The sequence below is a fragment of the Drosophila takahashii genome, chromosome 2R, assembly GCF_030179915.1.
Source record: "Drosophila takahashii strain IR98-3 E-12201 chromosome 2R, DtakHiC1v2, whole genome shotgun sequence".
Lineage (NCBI taxonomy): Eukaryota > Metazoa > Arthropoda > Insecta > Diptera > Drosophilidae > Drosophila > Drosophila takahashii.
Genome location: NC_091679.1, coordinates 22,771,467 through 22,789,306, shown reverse-complemented (window position 1 = coordinate 22,789,306; position 17,840 = coordinate 22,771,467). Strand labels below are relative to the sequence as shown.

General features: G+C 37.2%; 1 protein-coding gene across 23 annotated transcripts in view; it reads left to right on the top strand.

Moving 5' to 3' along the window:
• Positions 1 to 17,840, top strand: part of lola (longitudinals lacking) — a 61,831-nt gene that overhangs the window by 13,620 nt on the left and 30,371 nt on the right. The window contains exons 6-7 of one of the 23 annotated variants that reach the window (XM_017150530.3): positions 14,505 to 14,718; positions 14,845 to 15,570. The exons of 15 other annotated variants lie outside the window; for them this stretch is intronic. In XM_017150530.3, coding sequence (XP_017006019.1) covers positions 14,505 to 14,718; positions 14,845 to 14,962 — 332 coding nt within the window. In that variant the 3' untranslated portion in view covers positions 14,963 to 15,570. Of the gene's footprint in view, positions 1 to 3,668; positions 3,832 to 3,926; positions 4,333 to 5,057; positions 5,549 to 6,245; positions 7,266 to 7,837; positions 8,550 to 9,464; positions 11,096 to 12,504; positions 13,925 to 14,504; positions 14,719 to 14,844; positions 15,571 to 17,840 lie in introns of those variants that run through there. 7 more of the 23 variants (XM_017150527.3, XM_017150531.3, XM_017150532.3 and 4 more) reach the window with 7 other exon arrangements.

The window sequence follows — 17,840 nt, the reverse complement described above, 5'->3', positions numbered from 1 at the left end:
ATATTTTAAGCATAACACACCACACCCACGATCATATTCGCAATCAAAAACACACTCAAACTTTCATTTGTCATTCTATACTTTTGTGCCACTCCATTTTGATTGTCCTCTTCTTTAGAACTCTCAGCGCGTGCTAATGTTTTTTACACAGTTTTTTTACTTTATACATATTACAAAAATACGCATGCAGTTTTAAATTGTATTTTAGTACTATCTCTATATATACATATATATTTTGCTTTATTTTGGTTGACGGGACTTTTTTTTATTGTTTATTTTCCTTATGAATTTGTTTTTAGTTTTAAAGCTAGATTGTAAGTTTTTTCGAACCAAGTAACGCGCGCGCGCTCTTCTACGCGATTTTGTCTATTCGGTTGTGGAAAACTTGTTTCCTTTAACCAAAAGAGATGTACGTTGTTGTTAAAAGCAAACCAGAAAACCTTTAAAAAGTCAAGTGAAAAGTGATAATCTAATGACCGAGGTGAGGAACCCGACCGAAGGATCGTCGCGTCTGGAAAAGGATCAGCTGCCGAAGGTCTCAAGTCGTTGCCGAAAACAAAGCTCGTAGCCATCCTAGATGGTGAGGTACATTCGCTGCTTTGGGCCAATCGACGAGATCCAACTGTAATCTTAGGAAGCGTCTAACTTCAGTACGGAAATCTCAGGTGCGTGTTCAGGTGAGTATGCTCCGCTCGACGGTATCGGTTGGGCGGAGTGCAATACAAAAATGAAGTAAATTTTTTATTTTAAGTTCATTTTTGGTTGACCCCTGAAAATACCCGATCCTAAAGCCCCATCCCTAAATCCTCCCCCAAAGTACGAATTATTCTCCTGCCCAAATCAACATTCATTCCTCATAAAAAAGAAAATTGATTTTACAGCGATTCCAGGTCCAGGTAATGTGTAAAAATGAAAAAAAAATCTACAAGCTCTCTCTTTCTCCTGAAAAAGAGCCGATGGGACAAGGGTAAGCTATAGTGTAACTCCCGATTTCTCCTTTTCTTCCGATTTATTTCTAAGTGTACACCTTAAATTTACATTGTATATATGTTTTACTTAAAAATTTCTTTTTGCGTTTGGCGTTTGTTTCTCGAAATTGCTTGAAGCGTTGCCAAACAAACACCAAACACTGAAAACACATTCTCGTACAAAACTCAACCGATCCCGATCTACTTATACATGTGTTCAATTCCATCACTAAGTTGTGGGGTTCATAAATTTGACTTCTTGGCAGAGAGTCTACGAAAACATTTAAGATAAAACCATAGAGAGCCAAAAAATGATTTCCATTGATTGTTTGATTATTTTGTTGAAAACGCAAAAGATTACAAAAATGCATTCTTGTTGGTATTTTATCTTATAGATAAACCGAAATAAAAATTTTGGGAGTCGATTGATGTTATTCCCTGCAAGGCTCCTTAAAATTAGTTCGTGTTTTGCCTTTTATCTAGTCAATTATTTTAGTGATGGATATTTATGGTCTTATAAAATAGCTTATTATTACAGAGGCGTACGGACATTACAAATAAATGTGTTTCTTTATATTACTAATATTTTATCAAATGAAATATACCAAATATGTAATTTATTTTGTTACATTATTCCAAAACCTGCCAAGCGAATACAAATTTAACTTTTTCACTGAAAGAGTACATGGGCTTTCCCAAATTGCCTTCTCTTTTTGAGTATTATCGCAAGTAATTCTTTAAAAGCTTCCAAAGCTCGTTTTCATTGCTTTGTTTTTCTATTTTTGTTCTCCTCTTTTTCCTTTGACAATCTTGTTTGCCCAATTAATTTATTAAGGCTTTGCTGTGCTCGTTAGCAAGGTGAGGTATCTAAAACAAAATGTCTTATTTTAATATCTGCGAAACATTGGTTGTTCTCTTCCATCTTCTCTTCCAACCGCCCTCTGTTCTCGGTTCTCGCTTTCTATGCCCGTTCTGTTAATTGTTAATCAGCAAAAACAAAAACAAATGCTACAACAATGCTCGAGGCATTCGTTCAAGTTCAAGGTCGGCTAAATTATAATGTGTTTCTATGTGTGAGATTGTGAGTCTTTTTCTCTTTAATCAGCATTGTTCACATGGGTTCGGGGGTGGCGAAGAGGGCTAAAGACTGAAGCAATAATATTAATGTTCATATCTCTGTGAATGTATCTCGTTTTTGTTTGTTTTTCGCTGTTTTCTCCTCGTTTGCTATTTTTAAAAATTCGTGCTGCATCCGTGTAAAGTCAATAATGATAAGATGCTATTCCACTGCGACAATTAAACCTAATGGTTGCATAAAGAATCGAGTTTGGGGATTTTTTTGATGGGAATTCCTTTAAGCGCTGAAAGTTGCTTAACTGGATGTGTGAGATAATGGTTTGGAAAAGCACTTTAACTTGCCATACTTCGGGTAAAGTGCTTCATTATAGGAGGACTTCATAATCTAGCATGACTTGAGCTTATGTAACCCAAGTTGTTGTTGGTAGAGAGCCATTTGAGTACTTGATTTAATGCTGAATAATTGCAATTTATCGTTTCAAGGCTAATTATTTCAGTTATATTTTAATTTAAAACAAGAAAAGTCCTTTGAAAAATGATTAGGGGTTTTTAAAAAGACTTAAGTTTTGTCATTGCTTTGTGGGCCTAGTTGCTATGTGGACCATGTGGCGCTTTTTTGAAAATAAGATTTCGATTTCTTTTTCAAATTATGACTACCACCTCCCTATTTCTGGTTTTGGCCCAGTTGAAAGCTGTTTGCATGGCCTTGACCCAATTCACACAGGCATATTCGCATACACACACAAACAGGCACAGTCGCAAGATTATTTTGTTTTGGTATTTTTTTTGTGTAACTTGTAATAAGTTCAGAGCTTTTATCACATCACGCCAGTCGCAAGCTCAAAACAATTTATGTACTTGGAGTCCTTGTTTATTTGTTTGTATATCTATGTGGTGTGTGAATGTTTGTGCAAAAATTTTAATACTTAATATTTACAATTATTTGGAGTAAACTTTACTCCAGCTTTCTATGTAGTCTGTATGCAAAACTATTGTTCCACCTTAAGTAATTTGTAGTTGGTATGTCTTTTCTGGACTTTGCCTCTTGTGCTTTTTTCTCTTTTCCCTTTTTTGAATTTCAACTTGCATTTCATTGTATCTTTCGGAATTTTGCGATGAAACATCAAAAGTGTTTTTATTTTCAATAGCAAACGCTTATAAATATGGTAGCAAAGCCAATAATTTAAAAAATATTAAGTTAAGGGGCTAAGTCTTGATATTTTGATTGCATACGTTCCTCAATCCTGCATTGGCATTTGTTTAAATCCAAGAAAACTAATAACTCTTGATTGGTTCATTGTTTGTTGTTGCTTAAGCATTTGACTTTTGATGTCAGTCTATCGATTAGTTAATTGTGTATAAACATTTTTGGCCTCTAAATTCGAAAATGCACTTATATGAGTAAGGATGTAACGTAAAAACAAAGAATATTTTTTTTTTTAAATAAATTACCAAGTTATATTGTTCTAAAAGCAAACGTCGTCTGTCAGCAAGTGATTTTAGCTAGTACCGTTTGTTGTTTCATTTGTTTCTGCCTTTGGAGCCTTCTCTATTTGTGTCTCAATCTTACACTCTTTTTCCGTCCCCTCTTCCACATTTGAATTATTGGTCCATTGGTTGCAGGCGCAATGGTCGTGCCCAGAATCACGTCGGTGCGCGGTGGCTCCAAGCGTCTGGCCAGAAGAAAGGCGACCATAGCCATTGCCACGGCGATTCCCTCGCCTGCCACTGCAACGCACACGATGTCCAAACGCAAGCGCAAGGTGACAACTTCCTCATCGCGCAGGTAAATTTTCTGGTGCTTGGCGGTTAGATTCACTGTCCCAAAACCCGATGATGATGAAACCCCGTTCTCCCTTCCGCTTTTCCGTTTTTATCTAGAAATGCCATCAGCTGTGGAGATGGTCCCTCTACATCCGCCTCGGCCACCGTCGCATCCACATCAAAATCCAAATCCAAATTTACGGATGCGGCGAGTGCTCCTTACGTGTGCCAGACGTGTGGACGTCGCTACCAGGTCCTGGGCACTTTGACGCGCCACATGCGCAAAGAGTGCAACCAGCCAAAGAAGTACGCGTGCCGCATGTGCGGACGTCGTTTTCACTATAATTTCAAGCTGCAAGATCACTACTACTATGTGCACAAGGGCGTCCAAAAGAGGGATTAGTGTCAGTAGGATATAAGTGCAATCGATGTAAAACACCCGTACTTTACACTCCTATCATATCACATCACAATACACACCCAGCAACATGATAACTACAATAAACTTGGGTTCAAATTTCAACCTGTGACTCTTCTCTATCGGATCAGTTGTAAAAGTGCAAGTTGAGGTGACCAGGTGGAGTGGCTTAGAGTGGATTGGATTGAGTTATTGAATGGAAATTAGTGTTGCCAACAAACAAACAAGACAATCTAGTCAAGTAGAGGATGTAAAATCATATGTCCAAATGGAATATTTATTTCCCATTTTATATATATTTTACTTTAAATTAGAGACACCACATACATAGTTTAATTGATTTAACCTTCTTCAAATAGGCATGCTTTCTCTAAGGCTTGTAGATATGGATTGACAACTAAATGTTTATTAGTTATCTAACTTCCTTGAGTATTTTAAATTTGAGTATCACTTGTAATTCTTAGGGTTAATATATATATTTTCTAGAATAGGGATTGTTCTGTTCTCTTCGTATGATTCAAAATTGTTTAAAGAATTAGGTATATCAATTTGTCAAAACATTTTTTTAATTTGTTCCAAAATATATCGATCTATCCCAATTCAATAAAAAGTAATTTAGGTTTCAAGGATAGACAGATCAGACAGTTGAACTAAATTTTTAGATCTTGTTAAAGTTTAGTTGGCAACACTGACTAGTTTTTGAAATTGTGTGTTTGAAATATAAAGCTTTGTGTGTCGATTGCTCGCTTTTTCTTCGATTCTCTGTTTCTCTGACTCTCTTTGTGTGTTTCGTTTCTCTATCTCCTCTTTGCTCAAACATTTAATTGCAGGTCTGCTCGAGTTGAGCTTGAATCAAATGTTTTACTATGACAGCGAAATGCCGCCGCCACCGATACCGCCGCCCGTCGCGGTTGAATCGCCGCCAGCATCGCCACCACGTGCAGTGGTGCAGCTGCGGCGTGGAAAGCTGCGATCGCGGAGGAGGAAGGCGGCGAACAGTAGTAGCAGCACCAGCACCAAGAAGAGCATTCCACCGCCGACGGTGCGGAGCAGTTCGGCGGCGAATCTGGCGAGAAATGCGGATATGCGGGACGATGGCAAGCTGCAATGTCCGCAGTGTCCCAACGCATACACAAGGTTATCCGCGCTGAAGCGGCACCTGGAGTTCGAGTGCGGGATGCTGGAGAACTTCCGGTGCCAGGTTTGCGATGCTGGATTCAAGCGCAAGGACTCGCTGAATCGACATTGCAAGGTCAAGAAGCACAATACCAAATATTTGTTTTAGACTGATCCGAAAGAGCCATTAAAAACGTTAACATAACGATGCCAATATATGTATTACCTACCCTGGGAACTACTTTCTTCTATGTTGTTTCGAGTTGTGTTTCGCGTGTCCCAAAATCAACCATCATATAAAGCCATATGATATCTGTATATGTTATATTTTTGCCTGCCCGAAAAACAGATATACCTTCAAACACACACATTGCATAACGCTCTCTATACATAAATCATACATCTGACCAAAACAACACAAACAAAGGATATATCTTATTCGCATTGAGGCTTTTGTCTTCTTCTCTGTCACTCTTCCCACCTCTTTATTTTTTTCCCTCCTACGATTAACCTTTAACCTAACACCCGCTCCTCCCCTGTTTTTGCCATGCTGCTGTGCAATTCCCCCTTTATAAACATATATGCCTGTTTGAAATTTGTTTTTGTTTAATGCAAACCAGAAATTAATTTATTAATTTACCAAAAAGAGAATATAATGCTTTCGAAACTAATCTGGCATTTTGAAAAACTCCAATAACAAATTGCTTGTTTTGCCTTGACAAATAAACAACTAAAAAAACAAAACAATTTAACATTCGATAATTAATTAAAACAGCATGATTTACCAAAGATTAACGTTTAACGTTTTGACAACAGAAAATCGCAAAGGAAAATTATTGAAAACTGAATTCGAAACTGAGCAAATATGAAAATACCAAACGAAAAACAAAAACAAATTTCAGGCCTGCAGCTGATAGACGACTCCTCATCCAGTCAGCAGAATCATCTGAATGGCAGCAAGCTGGAACTGATGGATGGCAGCAGCGATGACTTTCACCAGGGAACGGGATCATTGCATCACTTTCAGGCGCCACAATTTGATCACTTTCATGGATTGCTAGCCGGTGGAAATGGCTTGGGAGGAGCAGGAGGTGGAGGACTGGAGGAGAGCTTTACGTGCCCGCAGTGTTACAGAACGTATAGAAGGCATGGCACCTTGCGACGCCATTTGCGCCAGGAGTGCGGCAAGGGCAAGAGCATGGTGTGCTCCGTTTGTGGGCATCGCACGAAGCGAGCAGATCACCTGCGCCAGCATGTACGCAAGAAGCACCCGGAAATCGCCATGCGATCGCTGTTTAAACGTCAGCAAAGGGCAGCAGCAGCGGCAGCCTCATCCGCCGAAGGCGAGGAGCACAAGCCGGGGACGGAGATAGTTGATTTGGTGGATATGTTGGACGAGGCAGCGGTGGCCGCTGTCGATGAGGATCATCAGCATGCCTATCTAGTCGAAGATGACGATGAGGATGAACTGCATCAGCAGCAGCAGCCGTCTTCGCACATAGTGGAGGAAACAACAACCAGTAGCTATTATCGCCAGCAACTCAGGCAGCAGGCCCTGCTGCAGCAGGCTCTTCAGCAGGTGGCAGCTGCAGCGGCTGTGGTGGCCAGCGGCTCCTCCTCCACATCCTCCGCCGAACTGCTTAAGGGGGAGGGATTGTAAGAGGGATGGCAATTTGAACTGAGGGGCGGGCGGGTCCTCCTCTCTTCTTTCCTCTCTACCTCCATTTCGAGTAAAAGACGCGCCCACAGAGTAATATCTCTACTACTAATCGAATTAACCAAAGAGCAGCGGTTGAACTTTGACCTTTTGGCTTGCAACATCCTTTATTTTTCCTGCATTTATATATTTTATAATTTTATTTGGTTGTCACACAACCAAAATAAATAAGTATTTCTTTTTCCAGCGCTAAATCAAAAAGTTGAGAACTAATCTAATAATATAAAAAAAACTATATATATATTTTGTATAAATTAAAAAAAAGGAGAAATCTATAAACTAAAAATAAATGCCACGTTTTTTATAAACCAAACCACAACAAATGCGTTTTTCAATTGATGCATGAAACAAAAAGAAAATTGAAACAAAGTTTCAAAATTATTTTAATTACTTGATTATTTTTGGTAAATAACATTTTCTCGAACATTTTGTTGGTGCCAAAGTCGATTATTTTTGTGTTTACCTTTAAGTTTAACTTAAGTTTTAACTGCGGCGAAATGTATATCCTTGTAATGGCGGCGTCGGTTAACCTAATCCACATTATATATTGCATAATACAAGATATAGCTATAAGCCAAACAACACACTGTAAAAAATGAAACCAAATCAAAAAGAAAACCAGCGAAGACACAACACGAACATATCTACACAACACCACCCGCCACATCTCTATTTCTCCACTTTACTCCTTTCTTTGACTTTCTCTGTACTCTCTGTAAGAAATCGTTAAACAGTCTCAGCAAATCTTAGACAAAACCCCAATCACAATTCTTACAGATTTAAGGACGCTTTACTGTAATTATGCCACGGCAGTTATAGCAGCGGCCAGTGCGGCCAGCAAGAAGCCGGCGGAGCATCAGACCACAGCCACCGCAGCAAACCATCAGAACCTCAACCAGCAGCATTTGACCCAACACAACAGTAGTAGCAACAATAGCAACAGTGGTGCTGCCGCTGAGATTTGTGAGCCGGAAGTAACGATACGCAGAATGTACAAATGTGGTAACTCAGGCCAGGCGGAGGCCATTGTTAACCACTTGCAAGCGACCGGTCAACAGCACCAGCAGCTCCATTGCAACGCCAGCAACTGCAGTGGTTGTCACATGTCTGCGGCAGCAGCCTCCTTCCAGTTGGCCAACCTGCTCAACAGCAGCATACGTCCATCGACCAACAAACCGCAACGCAATCACATTTCTGTCAGCGGCAACACGAGCAGCAGCAACAACAGTACCAGCAACAATAACATCAGCTCATCCTTGGCGGCCAAAAAGACCAGCGTACAGTTCCATTGCGAGTTTTGCAACTTTAGCTGCTCGTGGCGCTACGACTTGAAACTCCATCTGAGACAGAAGCACGGCATTCATCAGCTGAAGAAAGTCTAGAGTTTAGGCGGAATGTGATTCCAAGATCGAGATCAAAACTGGCTGTTATTCATCTACATAAAACATCCCTTTTTATAGTTAAGAAACGTTGTTCAATCTCGCTCTATTGTTCTGTGTCTGTCTGCTAAGTCAATAATTGAAGTTAAATATATGTGTACGAATATTTATTGAAATGAAAGTTTATTTTTTATCACCGATATAAATTTTAAATAATGTATTTTTAGAGTCAGTGATGCCAGAATTTTCCTTCGGAGGCCAACCACACAAAACCTCTGAAAACTATATTTACAGTGTTTAACCCAATACGTGAAAACATATAAAAACGAATTTTTGACAAAAACCCAATGTATAATTTTAAACAAAGTTAAAAACAACATGGTCGTTTTTACTTAAAACTAAAACTTTTTGTTTACAATTTCTAACAATTTGAATTATTAGGTATTAATTATTTGTTATTCAATAGTTTCTTAACTTATTTTTTGTATTTTTCTTAGAGAACGTATGAAAAATGTATTTATTTAAATTATTGTTTTCCTTGACAATTGTTTAGAGTAGCCTCTTCAGTAGTTTTTGTTGAAAGTGAATTTGTATCATTATGTAAACTTGATTTAGACATTGAAATGTATAATTTGTATTAGTTTTCCTTCAACTTCTCAAAACGAAAGCAATGAAAACGGACGATTAAATTTAGTTTTAAATTAAGTTCATAAACAACATTTAATGAAAAGATTTGAGTCTTGTTTATGCCAATTACCCATTAAGCCTAATTCTGGACCTTGTGTTTATGATTTTTCACACATGTTTCTTTTTATTTTCTTTTCATTTTCATTTCATACAACCACAACCCCCACAAAAACATCAAAACCAAATCAAATCAAATCGAATCGAATCTAATACTCCCAAATCACCAATAACAATCAAATCCAAATCACCAACAACACATAAATCTCCATATACACCAATCACCACACCACACCATTCACCACCGATCGCCGGAATTCGATTTGGTTCGATCTCACCAGACCTGAAGTACGACTACAAGCACAGCGTTTTTGGTAGCGACGATGCGGATCCGGATCAGTACAAGGAACGTTTCCACTGCGCCGTCTGCAACAAGAGTTACTTGCGCAAGCGCCACCTGCAGCGCCACATGCGCGATGAGTGTATTGGCATTCCGCCTCGTTTTAATTGCGAGTTTTGCAGCTCTCGATTCCGTCGCAAGTATCACATGGTGCGCCACTTGGTCTCTAAGCACGGCATTCCGCCGGCGATTGCCCAGATGACAACGGGCAGTGGCTCGCGTACCTCAATCGGCGGTTCGCTGGACCTCAAGTCTGGCGGAGGTCTGGCTGGTCTTCAGATGGGTGGTGGTGGCGGCTCCAGCGGTGATTGTGGGGCCAGCGTGGGCAGCGCTGGATCTCACAATGGCTGCGAGAGCCCCATACCAGAGAACCTGTCGTTGCGGAAGGAGAACTACGATAACGAGAATCTGCCGGGCTCGCGATGCACTTCGCCATTGCCGCCGCATATTATGCCGATACCCACATACGGGTTGACTGGTGCCATCACGGCGATTTCTGCGGCAGCAGCCGTGGTCGAAGAGCAGGCAGCAGCTGCAGCAGCAGCAGCCGCAGAGGCCCAGGCCAAGAACAACAACGAATCTGGAGGAGGACGACCCTTGGACGCCGACGAGGAAGAGGCATTGGCCGCACAAGCCGAGGCTGCTGCAGCTCTTGGCATCAAGCCGGAACCGGTGACGCCCAGCAAGGTGCAGCACCTGATGAACGAGGAGTGGAACATGAAGCTGGGCCTACAGATTATATCAAATTCATTGCTCAAGGAGCGATTGATGAACACGATGCCATTTGCTTATAACAATAACTAAGCTGTCCCGACTCTAGTTATATATATAAAAATATTTATAAAGCTTATTTATTGAAACTTGAAGAATCTCTAATTTTAATTTGTCAAGAGCGTAAGCTCTACATATTTGCTTAACTGTATTCATACGTTTTCCCCCCAACTCCCATTTTACTCTATGTATTTCCCCGTACGAGAATCTCAAACGTAGACATTCCATTTTGAAAAATAATTTTAATTATGTATTTTTGTGAGTCGCTCCTAGACAAAATGTGTCTTAAAATTTGTCAATATTACAATGTTGAATCAGAACACGAAACTTTCCTAAAACAAATGATAACTAACTTGAACCGTCACGAATTTGTAATCTTTTAAGAGCTTTTCAGCATGACAGGAATCGGATTACTTTACCCATAAAGTGTCCAGGACCTAACCTATTTGTTAGTCATTTAAGATGAAACCAAAAAAAAAAGTCAAGAGAGAATATCAAATCTTTTACTACAAGTTGAGTAATTTCAATTTGATTTAATCCAAAAAATACAAAATACTCAACTAAGCCACCTAACTTTCCTCTCGCAAATAGAGGAAGCCATGGAGGTAATTTATAATTGTAATGCACTTATTCCAAATGATATGCCACCAAAATGTACGACTTAGTTAAGTTATTATACTATACATTTCTAGCATGTATAACTAATATTAAAACCTAATTTATCCAAAGTCAAAACGAAACAAAAATGAGAAAATTATATTTTTAAATGAATAAATTACAAAAAACACCAAATACAAGAAATATACTATATTTATGTATTCAATTGCAGCAATCGAAAGTTTTATTATTTATAGCCTTTTCTCATTCCCAACCTATAATTTGTTATCTTCATCAGTCCTATCATTATCATCATTTGTTCATACCCCTATGATCCATTCGTGTTGGTTTTTTGTTCTCCATTTTTCTCCTCGTTCAGTTTTGTCATTTTTTTTTGCGGAATTTGTGCGAATTTTTCACTAACCTATTTTTATTACTAAATTTCTTTTAGATGTCTCTACAAACCAAACTGTTGTACTACCCCACTACTCCATCCACCACTACTACTCCAATATCTACTACCTACTATCACATACTACTATCTATGAAGCCGACCGTATCTTGTCCTGGAAAACTCAACTGTCTGCCGGAGCGCAACGATCCGCAAAAAAGTCTGTCACTTACAGTATTATATACCATACGTATTTCTTTATATATATTCTATGATATATATCTTTGTTCTGTGTAAACTCTCGCCTCGAATTGTTTTTGTCTGGGTTTCAACTTGATCTACACTTTCATACAGTGCGATATAGTGTGCTTCGGGATAGCGTTAAAGTAAAATATGATCCTTAAATTCCAGAATATCCTTCTGTGTTCAAATAATTTTGATTTTTAACCTGCCATTTTTTTCTTTAAGCTTTGCCTTTAAATTCTCTTGCGCACTATATCGCATTATAAGCATGTTCTAAACATAATTCGTGATTATTTTTCACCTTCCTGCTTGGGTTCTCTCATGTGTCTGCTTTTTGTGTCCCAAATGCGTGTTCGCTTTGTGGCGAGTGTATGAGCGTGTGTGTCCTTTGAGCTTTTTGTGTGCCTTTTTCCAATCCATAGTCTTAATCTTTTTCTCTATTTGATAATATATTTGTGTCTCTTTCTATGAAATATTTGCAAAAACCAAAATAAATTACTTAACACTTGATGTTTTTCTTACACAGACTTTTTTCTAGTAACTAAGGCGGTTCCACTTGGGTTTTTTACAAATATTTATAATGGGCTTCAATTTTATAATTCTAAGTGATCTCGACTCGATGTTTACATATTTTTTTATTTTCCCGTCATAATAGTTTAATTATTTTCGTTTTTGGAATGCTTGACATGTTTTTAAGTCGTTTAATATTTATAAATTTTATGTTAATATTTATATATAATTTTTTCTTGATTTTTTGTAGCTTAGCAAATTTGACTTGCTCAAATAATACAGAAACTGAAATGTGTAAAGAAGCATTAAGACAGATATTATATATATTACAGTCAGTCATACACGATCAGGAAACGATTCATTGTATACCAACAATCAACCAATTCAACTCGATCACTTTCACCCACTCACTTACCCATCCGTCTTCGTGTGCCCCTTTCTCCGTCCCGCACCCACATCTACATTGCAGATTTCGTACTAACCTGGTATCAGCACGCCTGCGATCAGTGTGGCAAATCCTACAAGACCCGCAAGAGTCTAAGTCGCCACAGACGGTTCGAGTGCCGCTTCACCACCGAAAGACCCATCTTCCAGTGCCCCAGCTGCAACTATGCGGCCAAAAGGAGCGATAACCTCACCAAGCACATCAAGACCCATTTTGCCAAAATGAAAAAGGACTTCCTGCCGCTGGCCTTTCAGATGCAGGCCTCCACGGGAATACCCACCAAATGGGAGGCCACCGCATAGGGAGGGGCCCCAAAACGATTTTACATCTATCTCTAATCCAGTCCAAGAAGTTTAAGTTTTATATTTATATATTCAGTTCTTAACAAACGCCAACAACCAGCCAGGACTGACTGCAATGATCTACTGAGCTAGCGCAGGAGCTTGTTGTCCATCGAAAACCGAAAGAAAAACAAATTTCAGCTTTCACTTTGTATTATGTATGGTAAACGCCATTTGCATAAATTTGGTTAATTCATGTAGATGGTATACAAACGCGAGCAACAACCAAACCTGCCTGCTCAAAATTCCAATCATTGCAGTCGACGTCTCTCGGTTCTCATTTAAAATTCGTATTTTAGACTTAAGTTTAGCGCAGAAATTTTCGCAATCATAACTTATGCTTCAGCTAGTCTGACTTTTTCCTAAGTTAATTTAAGTTTAATATTGGTAGAATTTAGTTTATAGTCCAGTAAGCCAAAAAGTCCAAAGAGAAAACGTGAACGAAACTAAGTCAGGGAGGGGGTTAAACTACTGAGAGTAGTTCGGGGTCGGTGACCCACACACTTTGCATTCCTAAGAAAAAAACCAAAATACCAAAAGACAAAAAAGTGAAACATTTTTCGATATAGTCTAGTTTGTAGTTAAGAGAGGCCATGCCAAACCAGCGAAATTCGAAAAATAACAACTAACACTAAACTTTTGTGGATTAAGTTCATAAAATCTAAGTTCCTTTGCTAGCTAGGATTATGACTAACTGATAGACAAGGATCTCAAATGAATACAAATGAAATGCAACCAACAGTACAAGTACAACAAACAATTAACTAAAACTAAACAGCCGCAAATACATAGTTCAAATATAAATCAAGCATATATTTACAGAGCAGCCAAAGAAGAAAAGAATAACGTAAATCCCAAGTCTTAAGCAGTTACTATATATTTTGTGAACCGTTGAAAAATGTGAAACGAATTTTGTGAAGAAACGAGTATAACAAGCGAAAATGATATTTAGCTAGCCATTTAAGACACTTGAACGTATATATTTATAACCGAAAAGCAACTATTTTTATATGTCAGAGCCATAACTAAGTATTTTTTATATGCATATATATATAAATATGAATATTTTTGTAACTCAAATAAAATTGTATTGATCAAGAAAACGTTTGTATATCTAGTAGTGGGTCGCCCTCAATCTTTGCCTCAATCTGCCGTCCAGTTTACTAAACATGTTTCATTGCAGACCCATATCAAGCATCATCATCATCATATGCATCATCTTCAGTCAAGCTCAGTCATCATCCCACAGCGTTCATTCAAAACAAATAAAAATGAAAAAGAAAAAGCAAACCCAGCAAATAAATAAAACCAAGCCAATCTGCAACTACTGCTGCTAGCTCTGCTCACGCTTCACCATGCCACGCCCACACAAAAAACAAATATTTAAAATCAAGCAAAACACCCCGCAACACACACTAACTGTAAATATCACCAATTTTTTACTATTACTATTTTAATTTATAATACTCAGTGCAAAAATTAACTTACAAAATTTTATATCCAAAAAATTGTTTACGAACATAAGAAAGTTTTTTTATACCGAGATCTTGTTACTTTTTTCAAAACGAAATATCTGCTCTAGATGTGTAAGATGTTGGCTAACCAAATGGAACACCACGAGACTCATGACATATATCTCTCTTTCTTCTTCTTCTATACAAATGCTAAACATCTAATTCGTAGCTCCAAGCAGTTATGCCTCCAACTCGAGCCAAACTCCGCCACCAACTGGGGGTACATCGGCCAGTTCGGCGCAATCCCTGATCCGCGATTACTGGTACGAGCTAAAGTTCTCCGATCTGTTCAAGTTCATCAATCCGGATGGACGTTACCAATGCCCGAGATTCAATTGCCTGAAGAGCTACAAAGACGCCAGCTCGCTGCAACGACATATCAGGTGAGTGAACTTACAGTCGATAACTAATTATCGATCTCTGGTCGGTCTGTCTGATTATTTTGTGATACTGATACCTGTCTATCTCTGCCTCTCTCTCTATATCTATCTATCCGATGTCTCCCCCAGATATGAATGTGGTGGACAAAAAAAATTTCGCTGTCTGATGTGCGGCAAAGCATTTTCACAAAGCTCCCACCTAAAGCGACACCTTGAGAGCGGTGTCTGTGTCAAATATTACTTATGAGATAATGTTTTCTTTAAAATCAAATAGAATAAGCGTTATCCCAATAGGCAGAAGATCAACTGATTGATGATCAAAGTGAATAACATGAACATGATTATATACACGTATATTACACAAACACACAATACAGCAACACAACAACAAACAAGAAGAACAAATGATATATAGAACAATTAGATAAAACCAAGAACAATTACAAATAACAAACAACAAAACGAATTTATTGGATGCCACATCATTTATAAAGAAAATGGATAAAAAAACAACCAATCTATATATATGTAGTATATATGATGAGAATTATTGTTGAAACTGAGCATTAATGGAACAAACGGAATACTTAGTTAATGAGCAAGTGAAAATACGAAAAATTAAACAAGCTAGAACAACAATATATACACATACATATATATTAAATGCAGTCAGTGAACATTTTATAGGATTTTAGTAAAATGTAAAACCAGATAAAAACCTAAGAAAACCAACAAAAAAAAAAAAAGAAACTATACTAAGGAATAGAACAGAGAGGCAAAACAAACAAACGTTAAAGAAACAAAAGATAAAAAATAAAACAAAACAAAAACAGAACATACACGCAAGGAAGCTAAGAGCAAAACAATTTTAGTCAAACTAACCAAAACTACGTAATTTTAGTTAAAATATATTAATAATATAGAAACTAAACCAAGCAAAACTTAGTGAAATTAACAAATGAGAGAAATGCATATATAACAAGCGACAGAAAGAAAGAGAACAGAAACAGAAAAAACAAACAGAAATGCATATAACAAAACGTACTGTGTTTATTTGTTGCCAAATATATATCTATTATATATATTTCTAATATATAATATAATTAATACGATTCTTGTTATGCCACACAACCACGAAATTAACTAAACCTGAAATGCGAGTGGATGACATCAAAAACAATAAGAACAGAGCAAGAAAAACATCAAAAAAAGAACTATATGTTATTGTTTAAGTTGTTATTATGCCAGGTACATAGACACACCAACACACACGCTGGTTATGCACAGTGAAACTTCTGGACTGGAAAGTTGTAGTGTCCAAATGGAGCTCTCACTGTATATATCCAGTAAATAGTACACCTTAAGTCTCATAGAGTCAACTTTGGTTAGGCATCACGAATGTTTAGCAGAGGCAGATGGATAAAAGGGATTGCAGGAAGATTTGTTACATGGTTCCAAGAACAAAAATAGTAAAAAGAGTTTATATACATATATACAAAACATATACATATGAGGAAACAACCACATCTACATAAAAATATACACATATAGAACTATATATAATGCTATATTAGCAAAAATGTTGTCTGTTGAACCAAAAGGATATTAAGGAAAAGGAAATTGTTAAAAAGTCAGTAAAAAGGTAAGATGTTGGTAAAATGTACTCACATCGCCAAATATAATTGTATATGTATGAGTGGAAGTGTGTGTGGGTGTGTGTGAGTAGCCTTGTGCTTGTGCGTGTGCCAACCGGTTGAAGGATTTTTTACCAGAAAAAAACATCAAAAAATAGAACATTTTGTGCCATTAGAAATTCTCCACCAAAACTGAAAATAAAATTCAATGCTGCTTTAGAGAAGACGAAGCCATAGAAGAGATCGAACAATATACTCATATATAGATATATATGTAAACCAATATGATTTGTTGTTGCATTCTAAGACGATAAGCGATTCTGTTGACAAGTGTAATTTATAGTACATTTTCGTTGTTAGTTCAAAGATTGATTTTAGCGAAATTTTTGACGGCAAAAGTGACAACTAAATGCTATGAGAGTGCCATTATCAAACAAATTTTTAATATATATAAATGATAAATTATTGAAATTATACGAGAATATATACATAACCTAAGCAGGAGGCAACTAAACATAATTTCTAGTTAGGAATGCAGTAAGTAGGAAGAGGGGACGCAGGATATATATTGTTTGTTGCTTGTTGATTGTTAATCTTTGGGTTGCAGATAATAAACCTACGCATATATGCAAAATACATGTATATGACAGTACAATAAACAAATATTATATAAATACAAAATACAGAAAACCAACAGCAATAGAATACTGTATGAACTCGAATGAACTAGACAAATTATACACAGTATAAAGGAAGATAAAAACAAATGAAAATCAATTATTGTAAAGTACTAACTGCGGTTTAACACCGAATTGACACTAATCCAAACTCCCAACCGACTGGACTGATCTGGCTGACGAAACTTATTACTTGTACTTGTTAGTGATATCTGAAAAACAAATTCGTTAGTTTAGGCAACTGTCCTTTTTATTCAGTCAGCAGGAATTTGATTTTAGTGTCAACCATCGGTATTACGGCCCATGTTCACCTCCTCCCCGCTAAAAAAACTAATACCAAAGGCAAATTTTTGATTGATTTACTTCAATTTGGTTACAAAATTCTGCCACAAGTGCAATACTTCAAAAGTTTGTTTACAATTTGTCTTGTGCGGCTATTTGCCAAAGTCAATTTTTGAAATGAATAGTCTAAAGAACCATTTTGCAACCCCCAAACAAAAAACTACCAAGCGAACAAGACAAATTGTGGGACTCTTTGAAGAAATAGGGAATAAATTGCTTTTAAATTAGTTGAAATTTATTTGAGAATTATTCGCTTTACTTGTATGATTTATGTTTTTTGTTAAACTAATTTACTAAGACCTTGTTGCGAGTAGCTAAATTATTATTATTATTTTTTGCTGTTAAAGTTTAGATAAAGGGAATGAAACATCAAATGTTTCAAAATAACTTTTTTGTTAAATCGTTTTTCTTTAAATTAGTTGTAACACTGTTTTAATATTATTACACATACAAATATATATCGTTTCACATT